Raw genomic sequence first — 22411 nt, forward strand, 5'->3', positions numbered from 1 at the left:
TTGAGAGCCACTAGATGTCAGCATTTGATAATTCTCTGAAAAAGGCTCATGCCTTTTTTATTTCTCTCTGCGACAGACTTTCTGTTCAGCCATTTTCTCCATCCATAGAAAGAATGAATGAGAAATTGTATGCAATTTAAAATAATTGGATCACATATAAGAAGATCAGCAATTCATTTGATGTAACTACTTTTCCAATCATAAGTTTTATGATATGTTAAGCAGAGATATTAATAAAAATATCAGTAGTATCTGTATGTGTATGTGTGTATGTGTGTGTACACATTGCCTGGTATGAGAAGGAACTATTTAAAGCATTCTTACCTTCTTAAACTCTCAATAAGTGCTTCTTTCTTCTTTTCAAGAGTATTTCATCTGCTGTATCATGGGAAGAAAATGAGGACATCTGATGACTTCTTTCCTGTTGTTACTCTATTGTGAATTTAATGCTTTCCACATTTTGTGTGGATATTTTTGGATATTTCAACATTTTGGCAGAACTAGTATTTCCTTGAGAGCTAGAAGAGTCTCTTGTCCATCACATGTGCAAGATAAAATCAGTGGGTCTGTGAGTGAATTAATATGTGGATTAATTGATTCATCCTAGGGAAATAATTTTAAGAACAAGTCATGTTTCTTAAGCCAGATTGAGAGCTTTGAAGAAGGCATGCTGGAGAATACTTATTAACTTTTCTTGGGCTACAGATGTTATGAATCTTCAAATAGCAACTCCTAACTTGGGAGAGAGAAGAGCCAGAGAGAGAGAGACTTTCTATCTCCACTCTATGAAAGATACAACCCAGTGAGACCTGTAGCAGCGCTCTGCCTGAGATTAAAAATGGGATATTATACAAAGTCTCTATGTGCGTAGGGGGCATTTTGGGAAAAGAAGGGCACAGATGGAACTGGAGAATTTTAATACTCACAGAGATCCTAAAGATTAGTGATGCAAAGGTGTCCTGCTGTGAACTGGCTACAGTTTGGGGTATTTATCTTTTAGTTCATTGAATGAGATCATTCTTTTAATCTCAATTCCAAAACAAGGTCTCCCCTTTTCTCTGAGAAACTGTAGCTACAGACCGAGACTATAAAATCTATTCATGTAGCAAACATCTATTCAGCCTGACTCTCTATGAAGCACTGTGCTAGGTTCTCTGGGGGGATACAAAGATGTATTCAAAATAGCCTCTGTTCCAAAATGCTTAAAATAAATCATCTAACTAAATTACAACATATTATAGTCTTAATTTCCCATAATATCAGTACTTGAAACTCATATAGCACAATTAGGCAGATGACATTAAATCATTTTGCAAAAAAATTCTCATTAATGCATTTAACATATAGAGAAATCAGATCTTACCGGCTGATGTTTTTAGATGAAGTAATTGAAATTTTTAGAAGAAATGGCTTGCTCTAGGCTATGGAGTGAGCTGAAATTATATAACCATTTTCACTGGCATCCTGCTGGTAGTCTGTTCTAACTCCTATAAAATCTTGATTAAAAACAATTTGTTAAGCAATATGGACAACAGAAAATGTGAATTCTCAAGTATGTCTATATTCATTATCACTGTTACTATAATAATGCTATAGGATGGCTCCTGGACACCACATATTTGGTGGAAGAAAATTTATTTCAGCTTATTTCAGAACGATACATAGGATTTATTTCTCCTTTCACTTCAAATCTATTAAACTGAAGTAGTTCTCCACTTTTTAGCTATTTCCTTTCTTAAACTATTTACGTTTTAGTAGATACATTAAAAGAAAGAGATCAGGTGTGTCCATGTGCACCTGGAAATGTTTTCTCCCTCTTGCTGGCGAGTGAAGTACTGGCAAGAACAGATCTGTCACTCAGTCAGAGAGAACAGATGGAGTGAGGAAATTTTTACGTACAGACAGCCCTGAGGAGCTGTGCAGAGAACATACTCAACAGTCATTTAGTTCTCAATCTGCCTTCACGTTGTATTTAAGATTTTGTGGAAAATGTCTAGTTTCCTTAACTGAACGCTGAATCAAATTACTTCACAAACTTTGATCCCAAACAATAACTCTTCGTGTACCATAAGAAAACAATTCAGAGTCTCAGGGCTTGTATATGAAAGCCTAAAATAGACTTTTGTAGCTTATCTTTTATTCTTTGTGCAAATTTTAACATGATATTGACAAAATGTTGGATAAGATTCATTACTGTTAATATGAGAAGTGAGTGTGTGTGTGTATCCATTATTTACTAAAATAAAGATGAAAGACTGCTAAAAGTAATCAAGAGAAAATATTTAGAAAAATTACTAGCTATTAATTTGAAAATAATTAACTAACCAATTAGTTACTGAGCCGGAATAACCAACCATACTGAACAAAGTAGAGCCTGTGACACTTCATTTTGCTTATGTGCTTCTGATACTCTCAAACAATTGGTAAAAATGGGTATTTATAAGAAGTGGTAACTTTTGTTTGTAGGAAAAAATGTTTTGCTTTGTATAGATGACATGATTTCTTTAAGTTGCTTATCCACTGAAAGTAAAAACATTTCACATACTGTTGAACTAACTAACTCATGGACATCCAGTTTTATAGCTCTTGTATGGGCCTCCACAGAACCAGGGCATGACCATTCAGAAGAATAAGCCAATCAATCTACATGTAATGAGTGACTACTACAAGGTTGTATCAGAGATGTGCTTTCCCAGAGAGTTAAAAAAACCACATAAAACAACAACAAAAAATTATTTCAAAAGCTACTATATTGTACCTTCATAATTTTCACCTAATGATCAATGTGTTATATTTAAAGAAAATCTTATGGAATAATATAGAAAGGAAAGGGTAAGACACATCTGTGTTCAATTGATGGTGTTCTGTTCCCTTTTTACGGATAATTGTCTAGGCTATGCCTGTGGCAGTAGAGGAAGAATGAAGGAATAGTACTGTGATGGGTTAAATAGTGTCCCCATACTATTGACCAAATTGTGTCTCTCCCCCCCTCCCCAAATTCATATTTGAAGCCCTAATGCCCCATATGACTGTATTGGCTATGGGGTCTTTAAGGAGGTGATTAAGGTTAAATAAGGTCATAAGAAGGGAGCCCTGATTTCACAGAACTTGTGCCCTTATAAGAAGAAGAGACACCAGAGCATTCCCTAAGCCATGTTAGAACAGCAGGATATGGTGGCTGTCTGTGTAGCCAGGAAGAGAGTCCATACCAGGATCTGACCGTGTCGGCAGCCTAATCTTGAACTTCCAGTTGTCAAAGCTCTTAGAAAGTAAATTGCTCTTGTTTATGACACCCAGTCAATGACATTTTGTTATGGCAACCTGAGCAGATTAAACAGGTATATCTACCCAGAATTTGTGAATGTGATCTTATTTGCAAATAGGGTCTTTGCAAATGTAATTAAGTTAAGGATCTCAACAAGAGATTATTCTTGGTTAGAGTGGATCTTAATCCAGTGGCTAGTGTCCTTACAATAGAAGGGTAGATGACACACAGAGGAGAAGATGATGTGAAGATGGAGACAGAGATTGGAGTGATGCATCCACAGGACAGTGAACACCAATGATTGCTGGCAGCCACTAAAAGTTAGGAGAGATCATGGAACAGATTCTCCTTTAATGTTTAGAAGGAATCAACCCCGCTGATACCTGGGTTTCAGACTTCAGGCTCCCCAAATTATGAGAAAATAAATTTCTATTATTTTAAGCCACTGAATTTATGGCAATTTGTTACAATAACCCTAAGAAACGAATTCAAGTGCCCATTGTTCAACCAACTAAACACTACTGAACACATTTCTTAATAAAAATGTGTTTGTAAACAGTGACCAAGGAAAGATGAAGAGAGGAGGAAAAGTTCTAGGTGCCTTTTATGGTCAATTACTATGCTCCCATCTCCGGCCCCGCAAACACTCATCTGTTTCTGTCACTATAGTTTGGCCTGTTCTAGATTTTTTTATAAACAGAATCATAATATGTAGTCCTGTGTTACTAGCTTCTTTGACTTACCATAATGCTTTTGAAATTTATCTATGTTGTTGCACATATTAGTGATGCGTTATTTTTATTGCTGAATAGTGTTGCATTGAATAGATGTACCCCAGTAGTTTCTCTATTCATCAATTAATGGGCATTTCTGTTGTTTCCAACTCTTAGCCATGGATAAAGTTGCGTGTGTGTGAGCATATGCTTTTGTTTCTCTTGTGTATATACTTAGGAGTGAAATTTCTGGTCATATAGTCACTCTATGTTTAACCTTTTGAGGAATTATCAACTGTTTTTCAAAGTGACTGTGGTACGTCCAGACAATGGAATATTATTATTCAGTGCTAGAAATAAATGAGCTGTCAAATCATTAGAATGAAACTCAAATGTATATTGCTAAGTGAAAGGAGCAAATCTGAAAATGTTACATACTGTATGATTCCAACAATATGACAATCTGGAGAAGACAAATCTGCGGAAACAGTAAAAATCAATATGTTGGGGGAGAGGGAGAACTGAATAAGCAGAGACAAAGATTTCTAAGGCATTGAAAATACTCTGTACTACAGAGTACCACCATCCTAATCACAGGATTTCTATGGAGCTGGGTCATGAGAAAACAGAGAAAGGAAAATAAACAAGGTATTTCCTTCACTCTCTGTGAGTGTTAGGATATACCTTGCTTGCTGCTTAAGCCAGAACTAGAGGGCTTCCCTCTGAGGTTTCTCTCTATCTATGCTGATGTCACTTCCAAAGTTTGGTTTGCATTGAGCCAAGGTCAAGGATAAAGGATTAAAAAAAATAAATAAAAGATAAAACCATCACTAATTTAGAGGTACTTAAAATTCTGGTTACTCCCCTAATTAGCCTATTACTATTTACTTTTTAAAATAGACATTATTTTTTTTAGAGCAGTTTTAGTTTCATAGCAGTATCAAATAGAAGATTTAGAGATTTCTCATATAACCTCCTGTCCCACACATGTGTAGCCTCTCCTATATCAACATCCCCACCAGACTGGTACATTTGTTATGATTGATGAATCCATATTGACACATCATAAATACCCAGAGGCCATAGTTTTTAGGGTTCACATTCAGTGTTGTACATTCCATGAGTCTGGATATATTTATAATGACATGTATCTGCCATTACATATCATATAGAGTAATTGTACTGCCCTAAACATCTTCTGTGCTCCATCTATTCATTCCTTTCACCTCCAATTTGGCAATCACTGATCCTTATTCTGTTTCTATAGTTTTGCCTTTTCTAGAATGTCATACAGTTGGAATCTTACAGTATGTAGCCTTCTCAGGTTGGCTTTTTTCACTTAGCAGTATGCATTTAAGGTTCCTCCATGAATTTCCATAGCTTAGTAGCTCATTTCTTTTTAATACTGAATATTATTCCCTTTTCTGGATGTATCACTCACCTGCTGTGTGGGGAGCCGCGGGTCTTCAGGCCGCAGAGGCTTGGTTGCAGGACTGGGTGTTTTGCCTGCCTCCGACATTGCGGAGCCCTACTTCCCTTAACTTTCATCACTTCCTCCCCCTAAGCACACACCCCTTAGGCTGTCAATAACCATCACCCCATCCCCTTAGACCCAATGGGCGTGTGGCACCGCCTACTCGGACCAGCCAAGAGCCAATGCGCTTGTCTTCCGCCAGCTAGCCCCACCTCCCTTTGTTAGCCCTGTATAAATATCCCCGCTGAAAAATAAAGTTTGAGGCTTGATCAGAATACTGTCTTGCTTCCGTCTCTTTGTGTCTCCTGTCTCGCCTTCATCCTCCATAGGTTCTTCCTCGTCCCGCGTTGTTTTGTCCCGCTGGCCGGGACACTGCTGCATCTTGGTCTTTTGCCTATCTTGGTTGTTTCCAAGTTTGGGCAATTATAAATAAAACAAATATAAAATCGACTTTGTCCTTCCTCTTTCTCTCTCAGACCCTTCTCAATTTTTAAGGAAATCTTCTGGCTCTACTCTAGCAACTCTGGCTACTTCACATTATCTCTGTTGTTATTGCAATGATCAGAGCTATCATAATCTCTCGCCTAAATTAATCTATTAATCTGTATGCACTGCTAGAATTTAATCTACAAAAGGTTAGAATCTTAGTATCTTTTCTACAGTGATATAGACAAGCCTTAAAACAGTACTTAGTACATAGAAAATGTTCAATAGATATTTTGTGAATGAATGCATGATGGCCAATATGTAATTTTAATAGCTAAAATATGCTGTGCCTACAATAAGCCAAGTTCTAAGTTAGATGGATGGGTGGATCAATGAATGAATCAGTGGATCAATATATATAATTCATTCCTCACTAAAACCCTGTGAGGTTGTTATTGTTATCATTCCCATCTTACAGACAGCAACATGAACAATAATCTCAATTTATTTTACTCTGTTTACATCAACTCATATTTCTCATACAGTCAGACAAGATTATTTAGCTGCTCATTTATAGTCAATGATCTCATACCTTCTGATACAAAACCTAACATCTTGATGGCCTATTCTAGGTCTCTCAGAGACTTGCAATTTAAGAGATTAAGTTAATTGCTATCAAGGAACAGCTATTTTTATCATCACAGAATAAATGCAACGGTTGAGAGAAAATTTACAGAATTTTTACAGTGTTATTAGATGGGCAATATAAAGACATATAGATTATATATCGACCCACAATAGGGGACCCACTTCTCTTCACAAATATTTTTATTAACAATGAAAGCTAAAATTTATCATTGAATTCTTCTAATTAGAGATATTTCTCTAAAATTATAAAACAAAAATCAAGATGTATACTAACTGACCAAGTTTTTATGGATCACATTACTTATTAAACAAAACAAAACAAAACAAAACAAAACCCTGTTAACCTATTTAAAAGCAAAACAGGTAAATCAATATACTTTTAGAAAGCTAGTAGACAAATATTCCCTCATGGCATATCATCTTTAGCTAAAAGTTCTACCAAATAGCAGATACATCTAAATAACTCTATTGTTATGATCCACAGACCAAATCACTTTCTTAAGCAATTTATTTACTGTCCCTCAGGATAAATAATTCATATCGGATGGTGAGTTTGCCTTGACAGCATGACATCCGGGTTGGTTTTCATTCTTGAAGTAGTTGTTATAAAGTACACTTAAGAAAATAAATAAGCCATAATAAACATTCTCTCAAGTATATTTAATTGAAAATAATGAGACAAAAATAGAAATATAATGAAATAGTGTATTAACCTCGTACCTCAGATTTGCATTCCCTAATCAGTTACAAAGCTATTCTGAAGCCAGTCATTTAAAGCCGTAATATCAGCTTCCTAGGATACAAATTTTACTAAATAATTATAGAAAAGTGATGAAAAATGTCTAAGAAACTTTAAATTGAAAGTAGTTATAAAAATATTAAATATGATCACAATACAAAAACTGACATATTTTTGATGACATAGGTTGACCCTGTAATAAAATGACCAGAAGAGAGCACAAGCTTATTTCAAAGTATGGGGTTGTCATGGACCTACTCTGTTATTGAGTTCTGACAGTGATAATTTAATGGTAATTTAGTAGTATCTTAAAGTGGTATCTTAAAATAGGTTAAAATATTAAGCTTCCATTTAAAATTACCTTATGTTCATATTGGATTACGCATATCAGGTAACTCATATTTATATTTTAATTTATTTGTCACTGAACATCTTTGTTTTGAGTTTAAGCTATTTCTTTATTATAAAAAAATCTGAAATTATAAGACCACAAAGTACACAAGGGTTTTTAATGTAAGACATGGGACTTTTCCAATGCCTTTGTGATGTTTTTGGACATAAGAGCTAAAAGACACAATATTATTCATAAAAAAGAAAAATAAAGATATACCCTGTGTATTCAATCACATATAATCAACTACAATTGGTTGCAATCACTGCAAACTCCTTTATAGAATGTTATTGTTGAAAGTATCACATAATGAAGAAAATCTTCCTTTCAAAAACTGATATTCTGTTTTTTATGTTAAAAAATTGCCATTTTAAATATGACTACTTTTTAAACACTGATTTTATTAAAAAGACTGTGGTAGAAGGCTAACTGTTTTGCTTTTTAGCATAAGATTATAAATTATAAACATATAGATTCCCTTTTTTTGTTATAAAAAGAAGGGAAAATGGTAAATTGCTAAAATTATCATTTGGGCAGATGTCTGTGAAAATAGTTATAATATGAAACAAGCTGTCATCAGTTTAATATATTTCGTTATATTGTGCCTTTATTTATCTGTTTTACAGAGGACTTTATAGTCATTGGGAAACATTTAGCCCAAGGTCCTATAGAAAGCACAGAAGCAAAAAAAGATAGTATGTTACCCACTTCAGCCATAGCTTCAACTCAGTTGAATCATAATGACAGAAATCCTGAGATACAGTACAAGTCTGGTAAATAAGTTATTGAATTTTTAAATTCATTTATAAATGACAAATTTAAAAACAATCTCTACAATGCTTTTCAGCCCCTAAATCCAGTGATTATGTTCATGTAAATAATTATTTAAGACATATAATAATATAATGACCTCACCATCCCAGTTACTTTGCACAAAATAGCTTGCAAAACTTTACAAAGTAGATACTATTTTATTCCAGTTTCAGTTTTACAGATAAGGAAACTGAGACAAAAAGAGATTTACACTTTCTCAAAGATCATAATGGCAGGAACAATATGCAAAGAAAAAGAGATGTTCTCAAAATTCTGTATTTTCTTTCTTTTATTTTTAATTTTGTTTAATCTGATTTTTAATTGAGATATATAATCATTATATATAATGTACACAAAGCTCATAGATTTAAGTGTACAGGTTCATTAGTTTTCACAAGTGTGTGCACTCATATAACCAGCATCTCAATAAACATACAGAGAACTTCCTTCACCTCAAGTTCCCTCAACAGCTTGTGAAGAAGTGAGGTGTCAGTGCACAGCTCACAAAAAGCTGAATCTTGCCAACAAGAATGTGAGTAAGATCGAAAGGAGATCCTTCCCAGGCAAGCCTTGAGATGACTGGAGTCTTCTAAGAGACCCAGAGCCAGAATATCTAGATAGTCTAGATGATCTGTGCCTGGATTACTGACCCAGGGAAACAGATGTTAAATGTTGGGGTAATTTGTTAGGCAGTAATAGATAACTATATAGCAATAACAGGCTTGTTGTAGGATTCGCACTTGATTTGGGATGTTTAAGGCATTGTTCAAAGATGCACACTCTGAATTGGGTGCTGTCAGAAAGTGAGGACAATTCTATGGTTAGGTATCTTAATAATTTTCATGTAAAAGGCAGGAGGAACGGGGTGGCATTAAAGGTCAAATGGCGACAAATAGCAGCCACTTAAATTAGCAATGAGAGGGAGAAGTAGACTATTTGTGAGTTGAGCTTGGGCAGTTTTTGCTTTTGTCTGTGCCCAAATGTAATTCTGGAATGGCCTAGGTTTTGTCTTGCTCCATCGTGGTCACAGACTGAACGTTTTTGGTTTGGGTTCTTTAAAATTGTCTATGTTCAACTGGAGAAAATCTCTAATCACCAGACCAGCTACCTCCAGTCGACAGCAGTCAGGGAGTGTTTTTCTCTTTTTTTGATGCATAAATCTACATGGACATTCTTGTACAAATCTTTTTGTGGACTCGTGAGTTCATTTCTCTTGAATAATACCTAGGAGTAGAATGTTCATAGTGTAGGTGCATACAAAACTTCATAAGTGTTTTTTCTCCAGTAATGTATAAAAATTCCAGATGCTTCACATTCTCAACACATAGTGTTGTCAGTTTTTTAATTTTATCTATCCTAATGAGTGTAAAGTAGTATCTCATTTTGGATATAATTTGAATTTCCCTGATGATGAATGAGATTGAGCATCTTTTCAGGTGTCTATTGGTCATCTACATATCCCATTGTCAATTTTCTCTGCTCAAGCCCTTTTCAAATTAATTCACCAAATATTTACTGAAAACTTGCTATCTGTCGCACATGGTACAAGGTGCTGGAAATACAAGGCAGAATAAAATGCCTACCTCTTGAAACTTGCATTCTATTAGAAGGAAACAAATATAACTCAATTAATTTCCCAGTAAATCACCTAATTATAATTATGCTAATTGATATAAGGGTGAATTACAGGGATCTGAGCACAGATTTAAGAGATCTGAAAATATTTCTTTGAGACTGAATGGTTTGAACTGCTATCTGAAGGGTAAATAGAAATGAATTAAGCAAAGAGGAGAGGAACATTCTAGGTAGAGACAAAATATATCTTTACAGTCAAGTGGACCTCCATCAAAGGATGAAGAATTCGAAGAAGGAACCCAGTGTGGGTGGAGCACCAATAGTCTGTAGTTGATAACGCTGAAGCCCAGGGAGAAGCAAGAGCATGCAGAGCTTTCTAAGGCACACTGTTCATGTTTAGCTTTCTTCTAAGAACAAAGGAAAGCTGCTAAACAGTTTGAAGCAGAGGACTGACAATTTGTTGTTATTTAACCTATCTGTCTGCAACCCAGATAAAGAGATTGGTGGAGAAGCCACAGCAGCTGTACAGAGACCAGATAGGAAGCTATTTCCCAGAAACTCAGGAAAGAGGAAACTGGTATCCTGAAATTGATTGATAAGGTGGAGATGGAGTGTAGTAGATAATTTTGAGAGACAGAAGGTAAAATTGACAGAACTTAATGATTGAGTAGGTTTGATTGTGTCAAAGATAAATTGTCAAGAGTGAGAATTTTCTGGTATAAGTGGATATATGCTCATATTGTTTATTAAGAGGGAATATGGTAACTGCTCAGTTTGTAAGGGAAAATGGTGAGTAGTGAGTCTGAAGCCTAAACTTACTAGTTAACTGTCAAATCACTTCCCTTTTCTCTCTGGGCACATAGCTAACTCCATTTCCCAGGGTTTTCTGAGTTACATGCAGGTATATGGCTGAGTTTTGAAATTTGGGCCACATTCTAGTCGATAATGTTACCACAGACTCAAAGGGTCTCTGTGCCTCTACACATCCAAGCCAGATAAGATAGGAACAGGAGATTGTAGGAAAGAAAGTAGAGGTTTATCTAAGAAATTGGCACCAAGCCCAGAGCCACAGGTGAACTAGTGCTCTCAAAAACCTGGCTTCCCCATGGTCTCTAGTGGCTAGATAAAAGGGAAAAATCATTAACCACGGTTACTATGGGAGTTGAGGTTGTGGGCTCTACTGATTGGTCAGGGCTCACGCAGTGGGGAGTTGATCATGGCATCAGGTCCTGATGGCACTCATGGCACTGTTCTGTCCGGTATCTAGGGGGTGCCGTACATGGGCCTTTTCTGCTTTCAAGAGTCTAAACCTGAAATATAACTGATGCCAAGGTGTTATCTTCGTTTGACTAAAACCTAATTTGGTTTGAGGTTCAGTCATTGTATCTTGGTCATGACTGATAGACCTAAAGCTTTATTCTTAAATGAGTTTGACATTGACCAGAACCTAATGTCCTAAGGGCTTAATAATTAAAAAGAGTGGACATACAGTGTATGTACAGGTAGGAGGATCTAAGGGAGAGAATGCGAGTCATAGTTCTATTAGGCTAAACAAAGCTACCTTGGATTTAAGCAAAATCCATGCTAAAGAAATGAAATTCCCATGCAGTTACAATTACTACCACACAATTCAGTCTCCTCTATTTCTGGTGGCTGAGTGAGGAAGATAAATGGATGCTTCTGAGGGCGAGAAATAAAAATATGTCATGTAAAGGTATTGAGTCTTTAGGATTGGTTTATTCAATTTTCAAAATTGATATATAATCGACATGTAACATTATTAGTTTCAGATATAGAACATAAAGATTCCATGTTTGTATATTTTGTGAAATAATCACCACAATTAGTCTAGTTAACACCCATCACCACACAGTTACAAGTTTTTATTTTCTTGCGATGAAAGGATTATTTTTTAGCAGTGATGCTATTTAAAGTACCAGCAATTACATACATTATCTCATTTAATCCTTGTAACAACCTTATAAGACAAATAAATTTTTCACATACAAAGCAATCTGAAGTTAAGAGAATTTAAGTGATTTGCTCTAGGTTTTTCTTCCCAATGCAGTTGTTTCATGGTTTTTTAACTTGAAGAGATTTTAGCTTGAATAGGTGGACTCTCGTTTTCTGGATGGCTATCTCATGTACTCATGGAAGCAATTCTGATTGATTGTGATGAAATTTTAACTAGTTATTCAGTGCCAAAAGCCCAGTATTTACTAATTTTTTTAATTGTCAATCCAGAAACCTGACACATCTCCATTTTCCTTGATCTTCTGCTCCTGTCATCCACAGATGCCAATAGTGTTGCAAAAACTTAAGAAGTTCTATTTCATCAAACTGTGGAATAGCTTGTTTCCAGAAGATCATCATCTCTCACTTTATAAATAGCATCCAGCAAACTACTGTTCTGGAAAACTTATAAAAGTGTATAGGAAGAAAAATTCAGAGTTCTTAATGTTTTAGTGTTAGTCAGGCAGGTATCAGATAAATTCTTTGTGCAACTCCTAGGATCATAAGAGGAAAAATGAATGAAAATAAGTTGATGAGAAAAAAAGTAAATTGGAAATAAGATGTATATATCTTATTACGTATATCACACGCATTCCCCAAATTTTAGTGGTTCGAAGTTAGAAAAAAAAGAGAAATAGTACTTGTTTTCTCTACAACATGCATAGCAAAAGTCGTGAGCTCATGTCCATAAAAGTGTTATAAAATAGAAAAAGTGAGAACATTTTTTGTTATTGGTCTTTAATAAATTGTCACTGCATTTTAAAGATGAAAACACCTTTCAGTGGTATGGTCATGTAATCCCTTTAATTAACAATGAATTTAGCAACACATTATTGTCTGTTATGTGCCAGGAATTAAGAAAAAAATCTGAATCCTCATGAGTATACAGTTTAGTGAGAAAAACGAGTCAATAACAAATAAACCTATGAATATATACTAGGCCAAAAGGTATAAAGTGCTATTTGAAAATAAAGCGAAAAAGGCAGATAGACGGGTACGAGTCACTTTTTTTTTATAGGGTTGTGAGGGAAAGTTTAACCGAGGAGACATTTTGAACAACGAAGAAAAGGAAGGGAATTTACAGATATCTCGAGGAAAAGCATCTCAAGAAGAGCAAAGAACAGTGCAAAGGCTCAAAAAGAGGAGAGTTCTAAATGTGTATGAGAAACAAAAACATGGTGCTGGGGGAAAATTTAGAGCTGTAGGAGGAGATGAGTTAAGAGAAGAATGGGAGAAGAAGTCCATGGATAAAACTGGATCTTACGTGACTTACTCTCTCAACTCTTTCTGGTCATATATGTATATACATATTTATGTATATATATGAACATATATATATGTATATATACACATATTTGAATTTTTTAATTTTATTAAATTTATTGGGGTGATACTGGTTAGTAAAATTATAGCGGTTTCAAGTGTATAATTCTGTATATTGCATTGTGTGTTCACCACCCAAAGTCAAAATCTTCCGTCAGTGTATTATTTGACCCCTTTTGCCCTTTATACCTCCCCCACTCTCCTTTCTCTCTGGTAACCACCATACTGATGTCTGTGTCTATGAGTTTTTGTTTGTTCATTTGTTGCTTTCAGTTTTATATCTCACACATGAGTGAAATTATATGATTCCTGACTTTTCCATCTGACTTATTTCGTTTAGCATCATAGTCTCGAGATTCATCCATGTTGTCACAAGTGGCAGTATTTCATCTTCTCTTTGGTCTGATCTTAACTCAAATGTTACTTTCTCAGTAACACTGAGTTACCTTCTCATAACGATTCTGAAGATTCTCCACCTCAGCCCAACCCGGCAAATTCCCTGAGTATCTTACATGATTTATTATTCTCCATAGCATTTATCTCAAAAATACCTTACATCCTATTTATTAGTATTTGTCTCCCTGCATCAGAATATAAGCCATAAAAGGGCAAACATTTATTACATTTTATTTAAGGCTATATCTCAATGCTTAGCAGGATAATTGGCTGTAGTGGAGGCATGCTCAAAAACTAAGCATTGGATTTAGCAATGTGGAGGACATTTCCGTAAAGTGCTAAGTATGAGGAACTGATTGTAAGGAGTATGAGATAACATGATAGGTGAGTAACTGGAGGTGATTATACGTCTCTTTCAAAGAGATATGCTATAAAGGAGAACAGAGAAAGAGGGTGGATATATAGAGATGAGGAATCAAGACAGAGTATTTGGTTCTTATTGTTTGCTTGTTTTAAGATTGGAATAAACCATTAGAGATTGAAGAGATTGAAGAGAGGTAAAATTTCCTAGAGTGATGCCTACCCTTGAGTAGGTAAAAGGAGATGAGATTCAGAATATATCGAGTATATTTGGCCTGAGAAACATTTATCCATATTAAAAGGAGAAGAATCAGAGATTAACACAGATTAATAAAGTGATGGGAAATTACAGAAACATTCTTCTGATTCTCATTTCTCTCAGAATTAGAAAGCAATTTCTAACTCTATAAATGAAAAGAAAGTGCTGGAAGTTTGATAAGAAAAAGCTGTGATATAGTAGCCATCAGGAGAGGCAGAATATGAATGCTCTAGGGCAGGAGTCAGAAAACTGTGGCCCTCAGGCTAAATCTTGGTCGCCATTTGTTTTTGCAAATGAAGTTTCACTGGAACACAGCTAAGCCTATTTATGTATATATTTCAACTATTGCTCCTGCACTACAAGGACAGAGTTAAGAAGTTGCCACAGAGACGTCGTGGCCCATAAAACCTAAAATATTCACTATGCCGTCTTTCACAGAAAAACTTGCTAACCCCTCCCTGTTTTAGAAAAATGGAGTAAATTTATTGATAGCTCTGACGGCTCACTTAAACTTAGGTGAGGTTGGTCAGCCTGGGCATGTGTTTTTCTCCAAGCATGCTTAGTTACCTAGGTTCAGATGTGAACAGATAGATGACTTAAACCAGGGCTGACATTTTACCGTGTGAGTTTAAGGAAGATAGAGGGTCAAAGGTCCTGAGGATTTGCCAAGGGAGTGATTGCATGGTTGACCATGCAATATAAGCTAGTTACTGAGGGACCTGAGGACATAAGGGGAACGAAGAGCTGAAAAAATTGGGAGATCAATAGCTATATAGTCTCAATGAAGTAAGTAAGCTAGAAAGGTGGCAAATGGAAGTTGGAAATGGAATGCATAACATTTAGATTATGCATTGTTTGCAGTTATTAGAAATTATGAGGTTGAGAGATTGAGAGGCTGGAGTGAGGCAGGAGGCAATGATACTGGAGAGAAAACAAGTAGGGACCTCTGTCACTGACTTGTCGGGATGTTTACATTAATATCTGAAGTCTCCACGTGGCTTAGCGGAAATCTCCATTCCTGTTACTTGAAGCATTAAGTTTATACTTGCTATAAAAATCAATAGGTACTCAATTTGTGGAAATATAGAAGGTACCTGATGATTCTTGGATATCAGGTAGTGGAAATTAAAAAATCAGGGGGAAAATCTTAAAATTGTGTGGACTCGTATAAATACCATGTGTTTAAAATGTGGTTTTTATATTATTTGCATTTGTTACATTGTAATCTCTAATCTACTTGGTGTACTATTTGCTGGGTATAATCCAGTTGCTTGGAAATAATAATTATTTTAAAACCATAAAGATGTCATTCAGGAAAATTGTCTTATTAAGCTTCATCCACATAGCAAGGACACTCAGTTCTCATTCAGGAGGTTGCATTTTCTCTCAAAGACCTGATCCTGTCCTGCTCAGAAATAAAGTACTAAGTAAGACAATAAACACAGTAATAACTGTGAACATTATCTATATAGAGAAAAGCAAATATAGTTTGCTCAAAGTCTGGAAAACTTTGTGTTGTATTTCTGGATCATTCAGGCTAGAGGTGATTGGGAAGATAAGATGGAAGCAGTTATTCTAGCTCGTGTTAAAATAATCTGCTGGACCATTCCAGTATTCCTTAAATGATGTTTGCATTACTTTAAATTCATTTCTTCTTTCTGGGAATCCTCTCCCTTTACTTATTAAAGGGTAGGTTGACGTTATACCTTTCTCAGTATAATTGATTGGATTACACTATAAGTATGCTATATAAAATTTCAAGTGCAGATTAACAAATTTTATATAAAGATTAATTGATGTCAATAAGAAAATTCCCCCAAACTAGAAATATGCCAATTCTAAATGCTCATTTGTTAGAAAGCACAAAAGTACATCATGTGTATTTTTATCAGATTACATGGGTGAACACTCCCTGACATGTCCAGTAGAAATGGAAATGTTAATTTATTTATGACAACTTGTGTAAATCTTTCTGAGAAGAAAAGGATATAACAAAAATAACAATAAAACAAATCTGATCCATACAGGCACATAATCACTGTCCTAAATGACAAGCTAGGCAGCGCCTCTGCTCCATCATCAGCACATTCCTTTCACTATTACCCCTTTCAGTCTACATGACAGTTCAGAGAGCTCGACTCATTAAGTTGGGTTTGTCGCGGGATACCACATTATCGTCATGGTGGCCCCCAAGAGAAAACAAGAATTGTTGAAATGAATAAAAGATAGATTAAAACACATTTCTAAAAGTCAAAAAATGTTCTCATTTTCTACTAAGAACAGCAATGTTAGGCAGTCAAGCAGATCAGCTCCTCCATTGTCCTGTCCTGAGCTTCTAGGGGACAAAAAGAATGTTCCGCTCTGTGAGACCTGGAGGTTGAGTGGCTGCTCAAGTACCTTTAGTAGAGGGCAAAAGCTGCTGAAGAGAATAATAACTGTCCATTATTTTTGCACTTTTTGGTTGTGTTTTGAAGGCTGTTATTACTTGGTCTAATGCTTGGTTTTTATATTTTTGACTTTCTTTTTTAAATCCTTCATACCATATAAACCTTCCAATAACACTACTCTGCTTCATCCCTCTTACCAAAAGAATGATAGCAGAATTACTTGGATCTCTTATGTTTTATTTCTCCATTGTTTGTTTGTTTTATTTTGTTTGCTATTTCCACCTATAGAAGTTTCAACAGGTTAGAAATACAATGGTCAAGATAAATTTTATTTCATTTCAATATTATTTCATTTTATATTTTATTTCATTCATTTAATTAATGAATTTAATAATTAGACTTATTTTAGTTTTCTAAGTTCTTTTCAGTTTTTAAGTATAATGAATTTTAATGGAAAAGAGTAAAAGAACTTAAAAGGAACAAACAGGTAAAAGTCATTTCCATGAGAAGAAACTCAAGGTCCTGGGCTTACTAAAGCCAATGGAGAGATGTTGATATTTGACCTAGCAGTATCTTATAGACTTGCCTCCATTGACTTCAAATGGTCTGCTATCTGAAAACCATGTAGAAAACTTAATAGAGTGTTTCTTCAAGGCATGATAATTTAATTCCTATTTCATCATATTCAGCATATTTCAGCTACCAGGTTACTTATGTGAAATATATTTTAAAATGATATGTTTCCGTTTTTGTGTAAAAGGCAAAAATAAAACAAAACAAAAAGTCAAGTTTACTTGATCTTTAGTGAAAAAAAAATCGGAATCTGTTATTTCTAAGTTTTAACATGAAGAAGTAAACTGATTACACCCAAGTCAGAGCTGGCCAACACACATTTTATTCTGAAAGTGCATAAGTTCCTGAGTCTTCACATTAGCTTTAGTTCCCAAAACTATTACATGGTGATTATACCTCAGTAAAGCTAGGTAGGAAAAGGAAACTACTTGCTTTAAAGATAAATGTATATGTTACAAATAGAAATGGCCTCTTTAGTTTTCAAAAATTTTGTTTAGTATTATAATTATGTTATAATGATCAGGTCTTTTTGAAAAGCATACACTGTGAAATTTAGTTCATACTGATACTGCTTAACATAAAATTCTTTATTATCTTGTTGCTATGCTAAGAATTTCATAAACACTAGAAAGGATAAAATTATCATTTGATAAGATTTATATAGGATATCCCCTATATAAAACTAAGTTTTTAAAACATAAGACATTTTGTCCAGATCTACTTATAATTATTGTAGATATCTGTAACCTAAGTCCATGAAATTTCCAAGTTACCACTTATACTAATACATAAATAATTAAAGACTTATACAAATCCTTAGGCCTTATGAAAAATAAGATTGTTATCGATAACTATTTTATTATTTTTAAATCGACATCACTTCTAGTTTGGCCAGAAGAAATTACATCTGATATAAACAAAAAGTCTAGAAAATATTTTTTTTCATTTCATTGCTCTCACCTTGATATTTTGAAGCGAACCAAGAAATCAGTTTTTCTTCTGAATTGCATTAGTCTTTTTTGTTTCTCTGTTTGTTTATGCAGCACTAAAGGAAACACAAAACAATAAAAATTGGGCAAAGAAACAGCATAATTTGGGAATTGTGATCATTTATTAAATGAAATGACCTCTAAAGTCTTTTACCCTTTGCCTTCTCCCACCTCGTCAGCATTCATTCCCAGAATGTATGTTCATGCAGAGAATTTTCACTAAATTTTGAAGTGTTAGGTCAGCTCAACTGAGGTAATAACCATCCAAAGGAGACAGCGCCTATTGCATTTGAAAAGAATGCACACACATAAGAAAGAGGAATAAACAAAACAAGAAAAAAAAAAAAACACTGCAGAAACTAATAATAAGTACACAAAGTACACAAGTATATTTATTACAGTTTGCAAGCACTTTGTTCTACATTTCAAAAACGCCACCATCAAGCTGTTGGCACATTTATGTACAAAACAGATTATTTGTAATGCCTGCTACAAAGCACTCTTTTGTGAAAATACAAACTCTAATACCAGAAAAAAAAAAGGCAAAAGCGTCAACATCATTACATAAGTTTAAAAGACAGTTTTAAAAATCATCACAAACTGTTAAGACACAGAACTGAAACACTATCATATAGAATTTAAAGAAGCCCATTAATACTTTTGCTGAATATATGTAATACTGCATATATCAGAAAAATGTTGACCCAGTAAGATAATCTAAAAAAAAGCAAAACCCCAAATTAATTAAATAATACTACAGATGCATTATCATGCCACAGAGAACCCTAGTAATATCCCTACATACTACAAGAACTTGTAAAATTATGGATGATGCATGACTAGTCGTTGTACAAAGATTGTTTCACTCAATAAATTTTATTAGAAATGCACTTACACTGAGAAAAGATTTCACAATGGTCAAATCAGTGCACAATACTACCTAGTTTTTATACACTGACAAAAATGTCTTGTCAGGTGACATCATTTTAAAAGACACTTTACAGCATTCTTGTAGCATTAGAAATAATCAAAAGAAGAGTCAGGTTAAAACAAACACCAAATTTGGTCCAATAATACTGATTGCTTTTTTTTATTCCTTTGATATAGGTACTTCTTGTAAATGAATATGAATGAACATTTGGTTAAAATGACTTACTAGAAATAAAAACACAGATATACCACTACACTTCGAAAGGATACATTGTATAGTGGCCTCTGACCACACTTTAAAAAACACTACAGGTAAACCAACATAGATTGGAAGGCTGCAAGCAAAGCTATTATATTAATGGAAGCCTTTTCAAATATATAATACACATTTGAGGGATAGTTTACAGAGGTGCAATCCATTAAAACTTTTTAAAGTAGGTAAAACAACTTCTGAGGGGTTAGTGTGCTTATTTTTCATATTCCACCTTCATAAAGGTAATTAATGTTCCACATTAGCATATTAAAAGTTCCAGTCCAGCCACTGCTTAAATCACGAAGAGATCATTTTCCGATAGTCTACAGTAGTTATTTCCATTAAAATTCTCTCTATACTAAACTTTAAAAGGTAAGCCCGGTGTCACAATCTTAAAAAGGCAACTAGCCATGCATTAGCATTACTGTTTCTACATGCTCACAACATAAACATGAGGAATCAGAGGGAAATACCTCTTCGATACATCAAGAAAAAATACAATGTTAACAAAGATAAGAAGCACTTTTTTTTAACCTACTCTTACAAATTTAGAAATTGCACCTTAGATGGATGAAAACATGAACTACGGCCTATAGTAATGGGGCCGCTGATCTTCACACAAGATTTCCATATTTCAAGAAGAGTCATCATGATATCATCTCTGTCTATTGTTCATAATGTACAATGGTCCCTTTGAAGGCTACCTGTAGTTAAACTAGTTACCGAAATCAAAACTAAAAAGTATAAAAAGCTGTTTTTCTTTTCAAAACATAAGAAATAATGCAAAAGGTGTTATGTATAACACACATGAGAAGTGGTTAAAAATCAAATTAATCTCTGCATTTGACAATGTTAGTATCATTGATCTTACAGAATTATTAAATGAGTTTGAGAAATTTAGAAAAGAAAAAGACTAGATAGGAGCTTGTAGAAGATATCTGATTACACCAATTTTACAAATTAGGAAATTAAGTGCTAAACAACAAAGAATTGTAGTCAGGTGATTCATAAGTCACCCTCTATATCATTGATGAGAAGCACTTTTATTTTACTTTTCAAAAGGTTGGATGGTTGGATGGCCCTTAGTTAAACACCAATGCATCTGGATGGTAGAAGGATGGGAAGGTTTTATTTATGTGTATGCGTTGAGCCGCTCTTTGGAGCGAGTAGAGTGGATGTCATGAAGCTCTTGCTCCTCCTTTGACTTGATGTCCTCATACTTCTGCATCCGGCAGGCATCTTTCACATATGCCCAATTGGCAGACAGAACCATAAGGTAGTGAACCTAGTTAAAGACAAAAATAATTTATATGGGAAGTCTGTACAGCATCTCATTACCCTTTGCTATTGGGAAAGAAATACTCAAATTGTATACTTAGATAAGATCCGTTCATTAATATAATGGAACCAGAATTTCTGTGGTAATAGAAATGATATAAATAAAATATATTCTTCACTCAGTCCTCCAACTATAGGACATTATCTTCTTGGCTCCCTGTCTTTTCAGTATCTCTTTTTCTTCTTTTCCAACTTTGAAGTATCCAAGACTGATTCTTAATCTTTATGTGGTGTTTCCTGTTCATTCTGCCCTCATTTACCCGAACCATAAGACTATACATTTCATGTCCATGTACCCGTTTTCTAATCCATAATCAGAAAATAGTCTTATATACAATTTAAGTCTAGTCAACTCGAATTAATGGGAAGATATATTATTCACTGTGAAATAACAAGAGGAATCACAGAAACTCCAAATTAACTGGATTTAATTATCCAGTTAATTTTCTACACAGTGAAATTTGCAGTTTCCTTTAGATTCAAACTACAAACAAGCAAGTATTGTATCATATGAATTTTGTATATTTATAGACACTCACAATAGATAGAATAGTGCCATGTTCAAAAAGGAAGTTCTTGATTTGTCTAGAGTGATGAAGTTACTCAAGTAATGAAGATCCTGATTTGACCTGAATGACTCAGTAGTGAGATCACTTATTTGGTTTTTTTTCTTTCTCTCCTTGGTCCATAAGAGAGATAAAGCAGTTTTCCAAATGATAGATTTCAATGGATGAACAGGAAAGGGAAACTAAGTTGTCAGTTATTTACTTTCTCTGAGTTTTAAAAGGTAGACAATAATTTATCCACAATTTAGTAAAATAGAACACTAAAATTTTGATTAGTCAAGTACTTTGAAAGACAGGCAGTAGGCTGGTTCTAGAAAAGTACATAAAGAATGCAAAGCCAATCCTAAATGGTGACTATTATGGTACATTAAGATAGTCAACAAACAGTAGAAAAAAATTAATAAAACAATTTTGACATAACAATGTAGAAAAAAAGATGCATACCAATTAATAGCATACAACAAGCTATTTTCAGAAAGCTCCATTTCCTCTGAAATTTTGCATTTTGTTTAATGAAAATAATAAGCCACATGTAAGCAGGAGCTGTGAGTTATATTCTTGTTTTTCATGGCATTTTTATAGTGAAAGCTTAATCACTGTATATATGTGGCTTGAATAATTCTTATATACATAACCAAATTTATGTGGTATATTTTTGTTGTTGCTGTTGTGAAAATATCAAATGCTGTGGATAGTACTTAGCAAGTAGTAGGTATTCAGAATATTTGCCACATGAATAAATATATTTTTAGATGTTCAAAAACTTTCCCTTAAAGTCTAAGGAGATATCACCCTTAAGTTATTATTAAATATGTATGTCTTCATATTTCAACTACAGTGTCACTCTAGTTCAGACACTGGTGCTTTATAGTGGTCTTCAAATGTTTCCTCTGGCCTTAGAGAAACACAAGCTGCCAGACTTGTTACTGTCCCTCAGCAGGTTAATAGCGATCTCTGGAAACTGGTGCAATGCTAAGTTG

General features: G+C 34.4%; 1 protein-coding gene across 1 annotated transcript in view; it reads right to left on the minus strand.

Annotated features, from left to right (window-relative positions):
* Positions 1-18703: 18703 nt before the first annotated feature.
* The window catches only part of GPM6A (glycoprotein M6A), a 246269-nt gene continuing 242561 nt past the window's right edge, over positions 18704-22411 (minus strand). Inside the window, exon 7 of the mRNA XM_015592820.2 lies at positions 18704-20812. Coding sequence (XP_015448306.1) covers positions 20660-20812 — 153 coding nt within the window. The 3' untranslated portion in view covers positions 18704-20659. The remainder of the gene's footprint in view (positions 20813-22411) is intronic.

The sequence above is a fragment of the Pteropus alecto genome, unplaced genomic scaffold (assembly GCF_000325575.1).
Source record: "Pteropus alecto unplaced genomic scaffold, ASM32557v1 scaffold24, whole genome shotgun sequence".
Taxonomy (NCBI): domain Eukaryota; kingdom Metazoa; phylum Chordata; class Mammalia; order Chiroptera; family Pteropodidae; genus Pteropus; species Pteropus alecto.